The 16472-nt window shown below is 46.4% G+C and overlaps 1 protein-coding gene across 1 annotated transcript in view; it reads left to right on the forward strand.

Annotated features, from left to right (window-relative positions):
• Positions 1-16472, forward strand: part of PPP1R12C (protein phosphatase 1 regulatory subunit 12C) — a 45565-nt gene that overhangs the window by 19013 nt on the left and 10080 nt on the right. Inside the window, exons 5-10 of the mRNA XM_083378827.1 lie at positions 836-980; positions 3606-3680; positions 7602-7687; positions 9770-9912; positions 10015-10109; positions 15567-15755. Coding sequence (XP_083234953.1) covers positions 836-980; positions 3606-3680; positions 7602-7687; positions 9770-9912; positions 10015-10109; positions 15567-15755 — 733 coding nt within the window. The remainder of the gene's footprint in view (positions 1-835; positions 981-3605; positions 3681-7601; positions 7688-9769; positions 9913-10014; positions 10110-15566; positions 15756-16472) is intronic.

Raw genomic sequence — 16472 nt, forward strand, 5'->3', positions numbered from 1 at the left:
TTCCACATGCACGGGGATGCTAGCACCGCCGCCAGCGGCCCATGGGCACCAGCGGCCCGTTTGCGCATGTGCACCTGTGTGCGTGCCATAGGTGAGCGTGACCTGTTTGCACATGTGCGTGCACTCTAGCGCCACCATCATGCATGTGCCCATTTGCGCATGCACGTTCAGGCTGCACATGCGTGCAATTTCCTGCTGCTCCCTTTCCTTCCGGTCCGCCAAGCCGGAAAGGTTGGGGAACTCTGCTGTAGTTACTGCTGACCCAGCAGTTCAAAAGTGGGCAACTGCAAGTAGATCAGTGGGTGCCACTTCAGTGGGCAACTTCATGGGGATGTGAAAGAGCCCCCAACGGTCTGTTTCCCAGGCAACGCTGATGTCAGCGGCAAATCCTTTCACTATGGAAGCACTTTGGTGCTTCCGACATGGAAGTATTGGAACCTGGGGTTTCTCTTTTGAAAAGGAAAAAGAAAGGTGGGGAAAGGAGTTCCAATAAATCCCACTCCTCACTTTACTCTTTTTTTTGTTAGCGAACCACCTGGGGTCTTAACTCCCACCCCTACCTGGCTTTTCCTTCACGAACCACATTTCTTGTTCAAAAAAAAATCCTACATCAGCTCAAAAATGTGGATGTTTCTCCATTGGGATCTGCCCCTGACAGTTGTGGGTAACTTGGAAACCTGAATTCTGGTCTCCTTTGGCCCTTTTATTTGTAGAATCCTCTCTGTCCAGTTTGCCTCTGATGTGCCCCGTGTGTTCTGCCACAACCCAGTTCTGTTCTTCCAGGAACAAGGGAGCCCCAGAACCCTTAACCCTGCCTTGCTTTGCTCTGTTGCAGGCTGCTCTTGCAAGCTGGCTATGACACCAATGTGCAGGACAAAGATGGCTGGGCACCCCTACATGCAGCCGCTCACTGGGGAGTGGAGGAGGCCTGCCGGCTTTTGGCTGAGCACTTCTGCGACATGGAGGCTCTCAACAATGTGGTAAGAGAAGCTGGCTGAGGGGCAGATAGCGGGGTATGGAAAAATTGCATCTCCCATTGGAGAGAAACTCCTAACCACAAGAGACGACGAATGGGGAGCTCACGTCCACGGCAGATGCTTGTTCAGGTGAAGTCTCTGTCTGGAATGTTTTAACTTGGATTTCTGCATGGATTTCTGTATTAGATTTGATTGACTCCAGGTGGCCATCAAACTTTTTCTATCTGAGATCAGGCAGCAAAAGATACTGCCAGCTGGAATAAAGAGCCATGTGGGGTTAGATCAGGGCTCTTCAAACTTGGCCCTTTGATGACTGGTGGACTTCAACGCCCAGAATTCCTCAGCCAGCGTGCTTGACTGAGGAATTCTGGGAGTTGAAGTCCGCAAGTCATCAAAGGGCCAAGTTTGAAGGCCCCTGGGTTAGATAGATCTGTGCTTTAGTATAAGGCAAGCTCCCCTTCTCAAAATTTATCTGTTGTCAGGTAGGGAAAACATTACTAGGGGAGGAGAAAATTAGATGGCCGCTCCATTTGTTTTAACATCATGCTATATTTAACAAGGCTCACTAAATACCTTAAGGAAGCAAACAAAAAAGAGGGAGGGAGGCAATGTTGTAGATTTTTAATAATTGGAAGCCACCTTGAGCCATCATCTGTGAGTTGGGGAGCCATTTAAATTTGCTAAAGAAAGAAATAACACAGAAACATGACCAGCTCATTAAAAAAAAAATCAGTCCGTTAATTATTACATCCATATGAACTGGAGTACAGCGGAAGCAACTGTTTTAATCGTTCTGGTAGGTACAGTACGTCGGGTGTTCATTGCAGAAGAGGCATATCCCTTCCCAACTGTTTCTTGCTACTTGTTGATTATATATCCGAGATATGTATCCAGTGGAACGACTTGCCTACAGAAGTGGTTCCAATACTGGAGGATTTTAAGAAGAGATTGGACAACCATTTATTTATTTTATTTTTATTTTAATTCCATTTATATCCCGCCCTTCTCCGAAGACTCAGGGCGGCTTACAAGCTTAGCAGTAGCCTTCATTCTATGTATATGCCTGCTTGTTAGGGCTTTCACACACACCCCAAGCGGCATTATTACAAAGTCAGCTTAATTGCCCCCAGCAATCTGGGTCCTCATTTTACCTACCTCGGAAGGATGGAAGGCTGAGTCAACCTTGAGCCTGGTGGGACTCGAACCTGCACTAATTGCAGGCAGCTGGTGTTACTTAAGGAGGCATTAGCCCGCTGCTCCACCAAGGCTCTTGTCTGAGATGGTACAGGGTTTCCTGCTTGAGCAGTGGGTTGGACTAGAAGACCTCCGAAGTCCCTTCCAACTCTGATGTTCTGTTAATTATGACCATAGGGCACTCCTGCCTCATTGGGATGGTTCTTTAGGCTTCCGGCAGGCCAGTTGCATCAGTAAGCATGAAGTGTGCTCACACAAAACCTCCGCAAAACTCCCACACTCCTGGCAGCATGGTGGGGGTTGGGGGTGGAACATAGTCGCTATCCCACTTCTCTTCCCTGTTTTGTTTTTTTTTTTAAAAAAAAAGTCCTTCCAATGGGACCAGTGGAGGGGAATCAATCATTGCCAGTTGCAGGGCCTCTGGACAGAAAACGTGCTTTGCATCCACGGCCCCTCCCTGGCCCACCTTCTTTTGGCTTTTTCTAAAGGAAAAGGATGACCTCATTTCTGCCTGATTGATCAACTGAAAGTTGCACAGAGCAGAAAATATCAAAAGGATCAGGGAGATGTGGGATGGAAAAATCTGAAATTGAGCATATATGCTCACCTCTCTGGCAGAAATTCATTAGAGACCAACTGCACCGGATTGAAGTAGAGTAGTAATGGAGTCTGGCAAAGGAGAATGTCCTAGTGAGGCCACACATTTACCTTCTCTCTCTTGCTCATGCTTTCTCTTTCTCTCTCTCTCTTTTTAAACCTCTAAGTTTCAGGCTGAACTCTGGACTCCATTTTTTTTCTCAAAGGCAAGAACATCCCTGTGGGGAGTTTTTTTTCATTTACAGAAAAGCTGAAGGATCAAAACAAGGGCTGTAAAGGCATGCATTTCATCCTTTAGAAATTCCCACCCAACATCCCAAACTTCACTCTCTACAAACACACACACACACACCAAGTCCTCCTAAACCAGGGGTAGACAACCTTGGCTCTTTTATGACTCGTGGACTTCAACTCCCAGAATCCCTGAGCCAGCATGGCTCAGCTTGGAAACTTCTCCCTTTCCCCTCAGCACGGCTGGCTCAGGAATTCTGGGAGTTGAAGTCCGCAAGTCATAAAAGAGCCAAGGTTGCCTACCCCTGTCCTAAACTAAACTGACTTGTTTCTTTACTGACAACTACAATGGCTGTAAGCTAGCAGATAGGAGCACTCTGAAAATTAGACCAGTCTTTGGTATAGCTTTCCTCATGTCACTTGATCTTTTTTCCTGTACTTGGTTTAGTCAGGCTATATTTCTGTTAACAATTCAAAGGAGAAGGAGAACAATGCCCATTTTATTTTTTATCTTCTTTTTGCTGGCTGGTAGAGTTTTGAGGCAATTCTGCTGTGACGCCTTTTCTCTTCCCCCCCCACCCCGATTTTCTTTCTTTTCTCCCACAGGGCCAGCGTCCCTTCGATCTCGCAGATGAAGGTACTTTGTCACTGCTGGAAGAGCTGCAGCATAAACAAAATGATGTGAGTGATGGGTTGTTGGAAGCTTTTGTTTTTGTTTCTTTTTTTTGCCAATTCCATTTTTTGTTGTGGATACAGAAGAGCATTGTGATAGACTTTTGCATTGGTACAGAAAGTTTCTAACATCTGAAGATCTGGTGCTTAGGCCACTTTCTGTGTGGGATTCTTCAGGGTTTGGAAGACTTTTTTTTAGGAGAGAAGACCTCTGCAGGAGATCTTGCAAAAAGGGTGGTTTGGGGGCCGAGTTGAGAAGATTCTCCCCGTGGGATGATCCCAGCTCTTCTTCCCCCCCCCCCCCAAGCTTCTCTTTTCTTACGATCACTGACCGGAAGTCTCTGAGCGAACAAAACAATTAAAGAGTTTCCATTTCAAATAATATATCAACAACGTGAGATTAAAATTAGGCCGTTGAGGCAGTCACAGAGCATGTCTTGGTTTTACAGACGGTGTAACAAAATTTAGCCGCGTGTTAAGAAACGAAATAGGTGAAACCGCTGGGAGACTTCTCCTATCAGTGTGGATCAGAGAGGCTGTTTTTCAATTCCACTGGTTAATTCTAGATTCATGAAGCCCCATAACTTTGGGGGGGGGGAATGGGGGTCTCTTATGTCCCCACTGCTATTGATCCATTGACAGAGGAAGGACATAACCAGGGAGTTTTGCCCAGCTTGTGCCGGTTACATCCCTACCTGTACTGGGAGGAGCTGGTAAAGATAAATTGCACTCTTTTTACACATCCAGTCTACTACACTGTGATTTGCACAAGATTTGCCTTTGAAGACCACTTGGAAACTGCCCTTTGCCGGCAGGTAAGAAGTGCCATAGTCATGTAACCTTGTTGCTGCGTTGGCTTCTAACAGCTTGACAACTTGGCTGATGGGACTGTCTTTTCCAACCAGAAATGATCCCATTTGGTATGTGTATTTCTAGAGAATCTGCTAGTAATTACGTAATTGTAATATGAGGAGACAGCTGGGTTTTTGTTTTGTTTTTCCCAGTGATGTCATTCCCTTCCAGAAGTTAGATTAGCTCCCATCCTAATAATATTCCAAAAATGTGTTAAAACAGCTTTTTTAGACCGCACTTGGAGAATTGGTGGAATGGCTTAGTCCAACGTTTCCTAAACTTGGCAACTTTTAAGATGGGTGGACTTCAATTCCCAGAATTCTCCATCCAGCCATGCTTGATCTGTGGTGGTTTATTCATTTATTTATTTAATTGCTCCAGCTTCTATTGTTGTATTTGTGCGCATTGTGTTTCTTTTGGATCTTTTATGCTCATTGTTAACTATCAGGAGCCCTTAAGGATGCAGGGCTTATAATAGTTGCAAAACCAATAAATGCATTTTGAATCAGAACTAACTTTTTTCAGCCCCTCGATGGCAGAATTCAGTTTTAAAGGACTTATTTATTCCACATTGTTTTAGCTGCCTTTGTTTGCAGTCGTTCATTTCAGATTTCTTACAGTTACATGCTTGCTGATACAATTTATCCCAATAACGATCTAATTATAGAGATTCCTTAAAGATGTGATTTTTATGTTTTTTATGTAAGCTCCCTTCAAAGGCCTTTGGCCCTGAACATATATATAAGATGATAAACCCTTGAGGGGGATGGAGAAGATCAGGTCAGATGTGGCTAACAGATTGATTTTATACCAAAATTGTCTGAATAGAATAAGTTCTTTTTTGTGGTGTCCTGTGATTGTAAAACATTTTCAGTCGGTGCCTTGCCTGATGGGTTTTAAGCTCTAATGTAAAATTTGCATTTGCCTGCGCATTGATATATCAGAGTTGCCTTAACTACCACAGCTTGGTGTTTTTTTTAAATCATGCTTTAGTTAAATTTGGCAATCATTATATATTGCTGAGACTTTAATCTTATTTTTTTTAAAGGCCAGCTGCGTAAGCTTGCCTATGCCAATGTGAACTTTGTCCTAAATATACCATAATCCATTACTAAGAAATGCTAATTTGTTCTGTGTGTGTTTGTGTGTTTGTGCGTGTGTGTCTGTCTATTGCACAGATCAGGCAACCAGAAAACCTGCATTTGCTTTATGTAACAGTTTTGGACATTTGGTTGATGTGGGTGAATGTTTTTTTTTTTTAAGCATTGGGATGCATTTGTTATTTAATTGACACATAAGGAGACGCCCACCCGAACTCGTCTTTCTTCCATTGCCTTTTTGCCTGGCCCTCAAGAAGTGGGGCGAGCTGGAAGGCTAAAGAAATACGGATGACCCTCAGGGCAGAAGGTCACAGAGGGAGGCCAGCATGCCTGTCAACTTGAGTTTTGCCAGCCTGAGGGTTGCGTTTCTGAAACTGCAGGGTGGGCCTCTTAAGAGGCGGCTGATCTGGGGAAGCCAGTCAGCCTCCCTCTTCATCTGTTTCAGGCAAAAAGCTTCACTGGTAGGGTGGGGGGGGGACGGGGTGGGGGGGAGGAGGAGGGAAGAGAGAGAGAGAGAGAGAGAAAAGGGCTGGTTCCCCAGGGAATGCAAGCAGGATGGGCCTCCCTCTTGCCTGTCAGCTTTCTGCCCTTCCCAGCTGTGGATTGGAACCAGAACAGCCCTCCAAGTCCTTTTGCAAAGCCGAAAGGCACTTTCTTTGCCTTCTTCCTTTTCCTAATTCGACTTGGAAGTTTTCCCTGTGAGAACCAGTTGAAGGAGCAGCCTGGCCCAATCAAAGACAGGAGGGGAAGAGGTGTGTGGAGGGGGTGAAGCTACATCTGAAAGGGACCCAGAGTTCAAGGGCCTGGCCCACCTTCTGAGCTATAAAAGCCAAAGCATTTGCAGCCCTTTTTTTTAGCTGCAAAAAAAAATGCATCTGACTGGGGGGGGCGGGGAGGGGGGGAAAGGGAGGGGAGAATGTGATGAGAAACCAGTGGAGTGGGGGGGTGTGAGTTTCCCCTGTTTTCTTTTGCTCCTTCCCCACCCGTAGGAGTCATGGGCTGAAGATTAAGGACCGACTTGGGGCCTTCTACAGTTAACTTATTAGCACAGAGGTACTGCAAGTCAAAGCCTCTGGGGATGGCCCAGATTGATATTCCTCCAGTGGCCGCCATCTTATGAAAAATAGTATTAGCAATAGCAGTTAGACTTATATACAGCTCTGCAGTCCTCTGCGTGGTTTACAGAGTCAGCATTTTGCCCCCAACAATCCGGCTCCTCATTTTACCAAACTTGGAAGGACGGAAGGCAAAATGGAGTCAACCTCGAGCTGGTTAGGATCGAACTTCTGGCAGTGGTCCAGGGTTAGTCTGCAATACAGCATTCTAACCACTGTGCCACCATGGCTCACTAAAAAAAGCAGTATTTTTTTTTTTAAAAAAAACCCTGCCTTTATTATTTCTATAAATAAGATAGGGAACATATTCCTTTTTCTTCTTCCTCTTTTCCCCACAACAACCAGGGGAGTTGGGCCGAGAGGTTTGCAGGATCATACATTACAACCCTACAACACCAAAGCACAAGGGCCGTGCTGGCTGTTTTCCAACGCATCTGGAAGAGGATACTAGTTAGGGAAGTTAGTGGTTGGTTGAGATCTGGCACATCTTTCTAGATGTTGCTCATAGGACTTCTCCTCTGCTTCCAAGTATCATACTGCAGAGGGCAGATAGTCTTTTGCACTGCGCTGAAATGCTACTTAACGGACCTATCTTTTCAAAGAGGTGAGCACTTCTCTAAACTTAGCTGTCACCGTTTTAGCTTGATTCCTATTGCCTTTTTGGTGTGAATCACAATCATTTGCTACTGTCCTTGGTCTTGACCAGTCCAAGAGAGCAGTAGCTGCTGAAAAGGTTGTTTGCCCCTCTGGTATTTCACATACAGATTTTGTCACATTCCACCCAAACAAAAAACGATGAAGGCTGCATTGCGTTAAGTGGAATAAAAGTTTTGATTTGCTTCTCTCCCGTTTTTATCCTTCAGTTGCGCAGCAAAAAGGAAGCCCATCGGCAGGCTGTGATTGACACCAGTTTGGAACAGGCCCCCTCGTACACAAGCAAACATCGGAGGTCAGCGCTAGAGTATTATTAGATACTGTACTGTTATGGAAAATACCAAGTCTTCAGTTCCACTTAACTCCCTCAGCCTTTGCTTTCAGACATTTGTAATTTAAGGTTTTAATCTAGGTGTGTTTTTTTTTAACCCCTGGAATCAGATATGTGAAATCCACGCCATCACACCTCCAGCAAAAAGTGGCAAGACAAGTTTGGAGGGAGGAATCTTTATTTGATGTACAGCAAGTGTGACAAGCATGGTTTGAAATTGCAACTGTCAGATTGGTCTTTCTGTTTGTGGTTATATGTTGAGCCTGTGCAAATTACAAATGTCTTGTTATCCGGAAAGAACATCTCCTAGCAAAAACCGTCTGCTGTCGTGCTCGGAGTTGGACTTCGTTGGGCACATGCTGGGACATCGTGGAGGGGTTTGGGATTTGTAAGCAGATTGTTGGCCAGTTTATGAATGTTCAAACCTGGACTAGGGTGCCATTTTCTCCAAAATGGCTTCTGCCGTAGGAAACATTGTAGAGCGTAAGACAGTTTTTCTCAACCATGTCAGCTTTAAGCTGTGTGGACTTCAACTCCCAGAAATCTCCAGACAGCAATGCTGGGAATTGAAGTTCACACCGCTTATAATTGCCAAAGTTGAGAAACATTGGTATAAGGCAGGGATAGGCAACCTTGGCCCTTTTATGACTCATGGACTTCAACTCCCAGAATTCCTGAGCCAGCCATAAAAGAGCCAAGGTTGCCTACCCCTGGTATAAGGCATGCAAGTGCTTCCTCACCATCACAATTGGAGTTAACATATATGATGTTACTGTTCTTGAAATACGTCGCAATTTGGGACTGGGATTTTTGTTACTAAGCAATGTCATGCCACACCTGACTTAGCAATGGAAATTCCAGCATTTCTGGATGCTGTCTGAATCACTGTCGGTTAACAAAGCAAGGGTATCGTGTGGTCGCCATTTATGACTTCCTGCTGGCTTCCCCATTGACTTTGCTTCTGGAAAGCTGTCAAGCTTGCAAATGGTGATCACACGACTATGGCATGCTACAATGTTGAAACTGCAAGCTGGGTGAGGACACCCAGATTGCAAGCACATAACCGCAGGAGTGCTGTGACTGTCAAAGTAGGAAGATTAGCCACAGCTATCACTGGCTCCGTCACAAGTTTGAACAGTCACTGGATGAATTGAGTGGTTGTTAAATGAGGACCACCTTTTATGTTCTTGGATCTAGACTGGTTGGCAGCTTCTTAAATAGCCTGAAATCCATATTAGAAAATTTAAAAAAAGTATATTAACTCAAGGACAGAAATTCATATCGTAGCAATTGGAGTTGGGCAGCTAATATATTTAAACAAATAAGTAAACAAATAATCATTCCTTCTCTAGGGTAGTCACTAAATTATTCCAGGCCTAAATCATTGTAGTAGAACATGCCGGCCAAGCACTAGGAAGCCACAAAGTGTTACCTACATCACCAAGTTGTAACTTGAACCCAGTGAAAACTATGAAAATGGAAGAGATAGAACTAGGGGTGGCTTGGTGGGTTGGAGTTATCATCTTACCATGTTCTTTAGTTTGGGCTAAATACAGGTAGTCCTCAACTTATGACTGTAACTGGACCCAAAATTTCTGTTGCTAAGTCAAACATTTGTTAAGAAAATGTCCTATGTTACAACCTTTCTTGCCACAGTTGTTAAATGAATAACTGGAGCTGTTAAGTTAGTGACACGGCTGTTAAGCGAATCTGGCGTCCCCATTGACTTTTCTTATGAGAAGGTCGCAAACGTTGATCACGTGACCCCGGGACAATCATAAATATGAGTCAGTGGCTCAGTTGCCAAGCATCCAAATTTTGGTCACGTGACGATGCCGAAATGGTCATAAGTGTGAAAAATCAGAAATGTCAGAAATCAAGTTTTTTCCCCCAACGCCACTGGAACTTTAAATGGTCACCAAACGATCGTTGTAAGTCGAGGATCACCCGTACGTACATAATTTGTGATATAGATCTGCGGTAGGGTAAGCGAGCGAGATCTTACCAGCTTCTTCTCCCGTCTCTCTCTTGCTTGGATTCTTCTAGGAGCTCCGTGTGTCGCATGAGCAGCAAAGAAAAAATCTCGGTCCAAGACCAGTCAAAGGAGCGGAAGACCTTGGGTACCATTGCTGTGGGCGAAGAGGAGACCAGTTCGGCTTCGGAGGGGGATGAAACGCCAGAGTCCAATGGTGAGGGGGAGGGGTGGGGAAATGCAGCAGCCAAGGCCCTGGTTCTGATCTTAAGAGGTCCCAATGGGCTGGTTGCTAATTGCTTCCCCCCATCTCTTGCAGAAGTGAAGGCTGCTCCGCCAGCAGACAGCAGTGCAGTGAACGGAGTGTCCGTGACTCCCATTAGGCCTCTCTCTCCGTGTCCTCTTGGCCCAAAGGTAAGGCAAGACTTTGTGGTGGCCAAGGAAGTCAGGTGTTTTTGAACTTCCTCTCTCCACTGTCTCTCAATTTCCTTCTCCAGTTGTGGTTCCGGGCAGGATCATCGCAGATGCTGTGATGTAGCTGAAATCCAACGGTTTTACTAGAGCCCAAGATAAGAGGGTGACAAACCCTGCAAGGGTTCCAGTCCCTTTGCCATCCCAGTTCATTCATGCCACTTAATATGGGGATTGCAGGTGGCTAGTATTCATGTGCCCCTGAGCACAGGCTGCATATTACAGAGGAATCATACTGGACTGTGACAAAGGTGTTTTTTTCAGGAGGCAACTGGACTTCCTTGTTTTTCTTCGAAGACGTTTCGCTTCTCATCCAAGAGGCTTCTTCAGCTTTGACTGGATGAGAAGAAGCTTCTTCAGCTCCAAGTGGCCTCAGTGGCTCTCCAAAAGAATGCAAATGACCAGCTGTCTGCAAGGAATATAAATCCTTCCGTTCCCCACCATCCAGTCAGAGCTGAAGAAGCTCCTTGGATGGGAAGCGAAACGTCTTCAAAGAAAAACAAGAAACTCCAGTTGCCTCTTGGAAAAAGCACCTGTGGGACAACCGTGACCTGGATGACTGGGAATCTCCATAGACCCTGGACTGTACCATTTCAGAGTACAAGTACAGTAGTCCTCGACTTATGATCACAATGGAGCCTGCAGTTTAGAGTCGTAAGTTGTGATGGTTCTAAAGCAGATTACCACATGATCACACCTGATTTTAATACCTTTCTTTTGGGGTGGTCATAAAGCGAACGTGGCACTTGTAAAGCAAACTCTGTGGTCATTAAGCAAACCCATTGTTCTCTGTGGGGTATTTGCTGGAAAAGGGAAGGGTTTTTTTTTTGCAGTTTCCGGCAAAAATGTCATGATTCAAGGAGACGTGACACTGCAAATGGCCGTAAATGTGGGCCAGTTGCCAAGCATCCAAAATCTAGTCATGTAACCATGGAAGCGGGGGCGGAGGTCAGAATTTTGAATCTGGGCTTTAAGTCCCTTTCTCAGGGTCCTGCATAATTTTGAATGGTAGCTAAGCAATTGGTAGTAAATTAAGAACTATCTGTAGAGCAGGGGTGTTAAGCCCAGTCGCATCTGTATTGTGATGTATCGGGATGCTTTTTTGCCCTTGTGGGAGCTGGGCTGGGTGTGGCCTGCGCGGGCTGCATTCGGCCCGCTGGCTGCGTGTTGGACATGCCTGCTGTAGAGGAATTTCATTGGCAACATTTCTGTCCAGAAAAAAACTTTCCTCAAGGAGGTAAGTAGCACAGCTGAGGCTAGCAGGGCCTAAATACTGTGCCTCGGCTGGTTATGTTTGATGAGTTGTATAAGTTTCAAGAAGGGACGCGGTGGCTCAGTGGGTTAGGATGCCGAGCTTGTCGATCAGAAGGTCAGCAGTTTGGCGGGTCAAATCCCGAGTGCCGCGTAACAGAGTGAGCGCCTGTTCCTCGTCCCAGCTTCTGCCCACCTAGCAGTTCGAAAGCATGTAAAAATGCAAGTAGAAAAATAGGGACCACTACGGTGGGAAGGTAACAGCGTTCCGTGCGCCTTTGGCGTCTAGTCATGCCGGCCACATGACCATGGAGACGTCCTTGGACAAGCGCTGGCTCTTCGGCTTTGAAACGGAGATGAGCACCGGCCCCTAGAGTCGGAAACGACTAGCACGCATGTGCGGGGGAACCTTTACCTTTACCTTTATAACTTTAAAATACTCAGCAAAGTTTTCCACAAAGTTTTTCTTTGCAAAAGGAGCTCCTGAACTCTTAATTTCACAGAAGACGTAGGAAATAGAGACCTTAGTAGTCCTACACTTGGTCTAGCCTACCTCTAAATAGGAAATAATTTTCTCCTTAGAAATGTCACCCTTTTCTGTTCTTCCAGCCCTCCATCAGTTCTCCGTGGTTGCTTGCTCTTTTTGCACAAAGCGTGTGATGAATTCAACTTAATGCACTTTTTTTTAACGTGCCTTCATCTAGCATGCTTGATTAGCCCTTTTTTGCTTGCTTCCGACTTTCCCCCTGCTTGGGATGCTGCCACAAGCAAGTCTTAGGGACTACATTTGCAAAGAGGCCTTTCCGTTCCTATTGGTCCTCTGCCTCTGTTCCCCATCCTGTTGCATGTCATCTCTTATCTGCGCTGTATAAAATACCTTGATCTTTCTGTTTTTTTTCCCCTCTCTTCCCTGTTTTGACATTTGTTCCTGTGTCTTCCATCCATTGTGAAATGCATCTCCTTCTTCCCTCCTTGCTTTCTCATTCCACCTGCTCGCTCCAGCCACAGTTTGCCTTCACTTTGCCTCTGCTGCCTATCCCAAACCCTCTGGGGCCTTCCACATGGAGACGACGCTTGCGTAAAACAGGGATCATTCTGGTGCCCCAGAAGGGACAAACGGCTGCTGTGAGTGTCCCAGCTAAATGAGGGGTGTGCCTTTTGTGTGGTTGCCTCCAGGAAGCCCAAAGTGGGGCTTAAAATTCTTAATCTTCAACCGAGGTGTGGGTGGCCGAGTCGGTCCCGCGACTGAGTGGAATGGAGAGAGGCTTTTTCACCGGAACCCCAGCCTGCTGTTCTCTTGGCTGTTCATCCCTTTGGTGTGCATAAGATTAAAGGAAAATACTGATAATGCCACTCTGGGAAGATTCTCCAAGCATCTCCTGGCTACTGTGTGAAACAGGATGCGGGGCTGTTGATAAGGCTGCAGTTTCCTCTCTGCGCACTGCGGGGAGCTGCGTTTTACTTTATCTGTGCATTATAAGAATGCTAGCATTTGGGAAGAGAAAATGGTTTAACAGCTTAAAGACGCCCAAGGGAGGAAATGAAGAGGGGCCGCTAAGATTATAAGCTGCTGGGGTCAAGTAGTACTTCAGTAGGGAGGTTGACCTTGGGCTGCAAGGACCCTGAGTTTGAGTTCTAAAGCCCAAAGCAGTTTGTCCCTTCTCTGGAAGAAGGTAGAGGGAAAGGAGAGAAAACAGCTTGTTACAGATAACACAACTGGGGAGGGGGAAGGACAAAGAGGGAAGCACGTTGGTCCCGTCTTCTGCTTGCCATTGGCATTCTCCATCATTACTTTTGAAGGAATGTAACGCTTGATGGGGCGGGCAGGAAGATTGCCCGCTCTGGTGACAGGATATCCAGATCATAGTGAATTCTAGAGATATCCAGATCATAGTGAATTATAGAGCTGGGCTGTAATATCTGTGCGAAGCAGACAAGGGAATCCCATCAACCCAAGGTGAAGTTCTTCCAGAAGGGAGAGCCTGGGAAATGAGCAGCAGACACCATTTTTCCTGAAACTTCCTGAAAAATGTGGCGATGCATGGAGGCAGCTTTCCAGGACTTGCTTCTCCCTCCGCCCTGACGGCATTTTGAAAGCCTGTGCTGATTGTGAGTCTGGCCAGCTCTTCTTGACACCACGAGCATTAGCTCTTCCATTTTGGAGTTTACGTTGGCCAGGGCTTGGTGATGGGATGAGAGGAACAGATCGCCTCGTCTCGCAAAGACGCTGGACTGTCAGAAGTGGGAGAGGGCTTCTGGCAAGACACTGGGGCAGCCTTGAGGTTCTCGGTGGTCCTTTATGCTGTGTTTGTATTTATGTAAACGGCATATTGGGCAGCCCTGCTTGAGAGCTTGCTTGCTAACGACCCCAGGACTGTTTGCTTCTAAATCCTATTTTAAGCAGCTGCTTATATATATATACACTAGGGCAGGGGTCCCCAACCGTGGCAACTTTAAGACCTGTGGACTTCAACTTCCAGAAGTCCACAGGTCTTAAAGTTGCCAAGGTTGGGGACCCCTGTACTAGGGTAATTCCTTCATTATTTCCCCCTTTGTTTGTTTATACAAACAATATTTTTTACAGTGCCCAGAGGGACTTGAAGCAGTTTACAGTGCAATAAAAATGACAAAACTCATCCACAGATCTTATCTAGCCAACTAAGCAACCAGGAACTGCCAGCACTCATGCATTCTGCCAAATATAAAAGATTTTCAGGCCTTTCTGAAGATTGGGCGGTTGGTTGGTGGTAGTCTTCATCTCAACAGGCAGGTGTCTGGAAGCATGTTTTAAGAGAGATGTTTCCGGGAAGAGCTGCTTTGAGAAGACTGCAGTCCTGGCTCCTTTCACCTGAGGTATAGTTCAGCCTGAAATCCTACCGCCGTGTTTAGTCAGTGCTCTGGAACATCTGAGGATGTGCCAAGTGGCTATTCCTTGGTAATCTCTAAAAGCTTTCAGGTGATAAAAGGGTTTTCTGATGCTTTGACCTTTTCTTACACCACCTGCTTTGGAGACAAAAAAAAAAATCAGAGCCCATAGCTAGCTGACTGGAAGAACTCCTGCTCTTGCCTTGAAACCCAACCAATTCTGTTTGTTCTCAGGTTGGCACCCAAAGTTTCATGCCCACAGCACTGCTTCTCCTGTAATTCTGAGAGAGAGACAGAGAGAGAGAGAGACAGAGAGAGAGAGAGAGAGAGAGAGAGAGAGAGAGAGAGAGAGAGAAGAAAATGAAAAGTTGCCACTTTATTACCAAGTTAAGAATCTGATGTATCTATTTCAAACCAGAATTTTCGGCTTGTTTCTTCTCTTAAGGCAGGGGTCTCCAAACCTGGCGACTTTTAAGACTTGTGGATTTCAACTCCCAGAATTCCCCAGCCAGCATGGCTGGCTGAGGAATTCTGGGAGTTGAAGTCCACAAGTCTTAAAAGTCTCCAGGTTTGGAGGCCCCAAGTCTTAAGGAATCCTCAATTATTCAGGTCTTGAATTCCTTGGTCTAGCCCAGGGGTAGGCAACCTTGGCTCTTTTACAACTCGTGGACTTCAACTCCCAGAATTCCTCAGCCAGCCATGCTGAGGGGAAGGGAGAGGTTTCCATGCTGAGTCATGCTGGCTCAGGAATTCTGGGAGTTAAAGGCGAAAGATTTTTTTTTTTAAAAGCTGGAGTCCCGAGATGGCGCTGCCTTGGGAGGAGAGGCGATAGACGGCCGAGCCTCTTGTTGTTTTTCAGGCCTCCTGCGGCGATATTCTGCCGTTTCCAGCCCTGGAGAGGCTGGGAGAAGCAGAGGGGGCATCTTTGGAGGCGAGGTGTGATGCAATCACCTCGCTGGAAAAAGGAAAACATCCCGAGGATCCGGAGGCTTGAAAGAGGGCCGCAGTTTGGCAGCCCCGAAGCCAATGACTCGGCAGTTTGAGAAAAAGCAGGGAAGTGAGAAAGAGTGGAAGTGAGTTTATAGGAATTCTGGGAGTTGAAGTCCACGAGCGGTAAAAGAGCCAAGGTTGCCCACCCCTGCTCCTTTCACTTCCATTTCCCCCCCCCAAGTGAAAATTCCCTTCATCCATCCTGACTCCCCTTCGCTTCCCTTCCTTTTCTCTCCGCTTCTTCTGTTTATCCCTTTCTGCTTTACCCCTTCCTCTTCTGTTCCTCTCCACCAGTTGTCTGGAGGTCCCGGCCGCATCACAGAGCCAGGGAGTTTGCCAGCTCCGGCCACATGGAGACAGAGTCTGCGCAAAACAAGCAGCTTTGGAGTATTGCAGGATGCCAAGCTGGATGAAGGGGTCCCCAAGGGGGGCAGCGGCATCAAGCGCTCAGCATCCAGTCCCCGCCTTGATACAGAAGAGAAGGTGAGTTGGGCGGAAACCAAGTCCATTGGGGCAGGGCAGGCATGGCCAGCCTCACCATTAGGTTAACATATATATCATTTGTCTCAGGTGGTTGATTCTGAGAGTTTGAGGGCAGCCACCTGTTGTTGGAAACACCTTTGTAAGACTTGGCCCACCCTGCATCTCTTAAGCTAGCCTGCTGCAGTCAGGTGTGGAGGAGGGTGGCATCAAGAAATGGGAAAGCCTTGGATTGCTCTCCCTTCATACGAGGAACCAGGAGAGGGGTGCCAAGTTGTTCTGGTCTCCAGGCAGCACAACTGTCCCTAGTACCGTCACGTATTTGAACAGTAGCCTTTTTTGGTCTCATCTGAATCCAGTCAGGGGAAGATCCTTCAGTTTGTGGGGAAGAGTTGGTAAAAGGATCAGGCACATATTGGACAGATTGGGTTTTTGTTTCATTTTTTTAAAAAATTCCATTTATATCCCGCCCTTCTCCGAAGACTCAGGGCGGCTTACAAGCTTAGCAGTAGCCTTCATTCTATGTATATGCCTGCTAATTATTAGGGCTTTCACACACACCCCAAGCGGCATTATTACAAAGTCAGCTTAATTGCCCCCAACAATCTGGGTCCTCATTTTACCTACCTCGGAAGGATGGAAGGCTGAGTCAACCTTGAGCCTGGTGGGATGCGAACCTGCACTAATTGCAGGCAGCTGGTGTTTCCCCCCTTTCTCATC

The sequence above is a fragment of the Vipera ursinii genome (assembly GCF_947247035.1).
Source record: "Vipera ursinii genome assembly, chromosome: Z".
NCBI lineage: Eukaryota > Metazoa > Chordata > Lepidosauria > Squamata > Viperidae > Vipera > Vipera ursinii.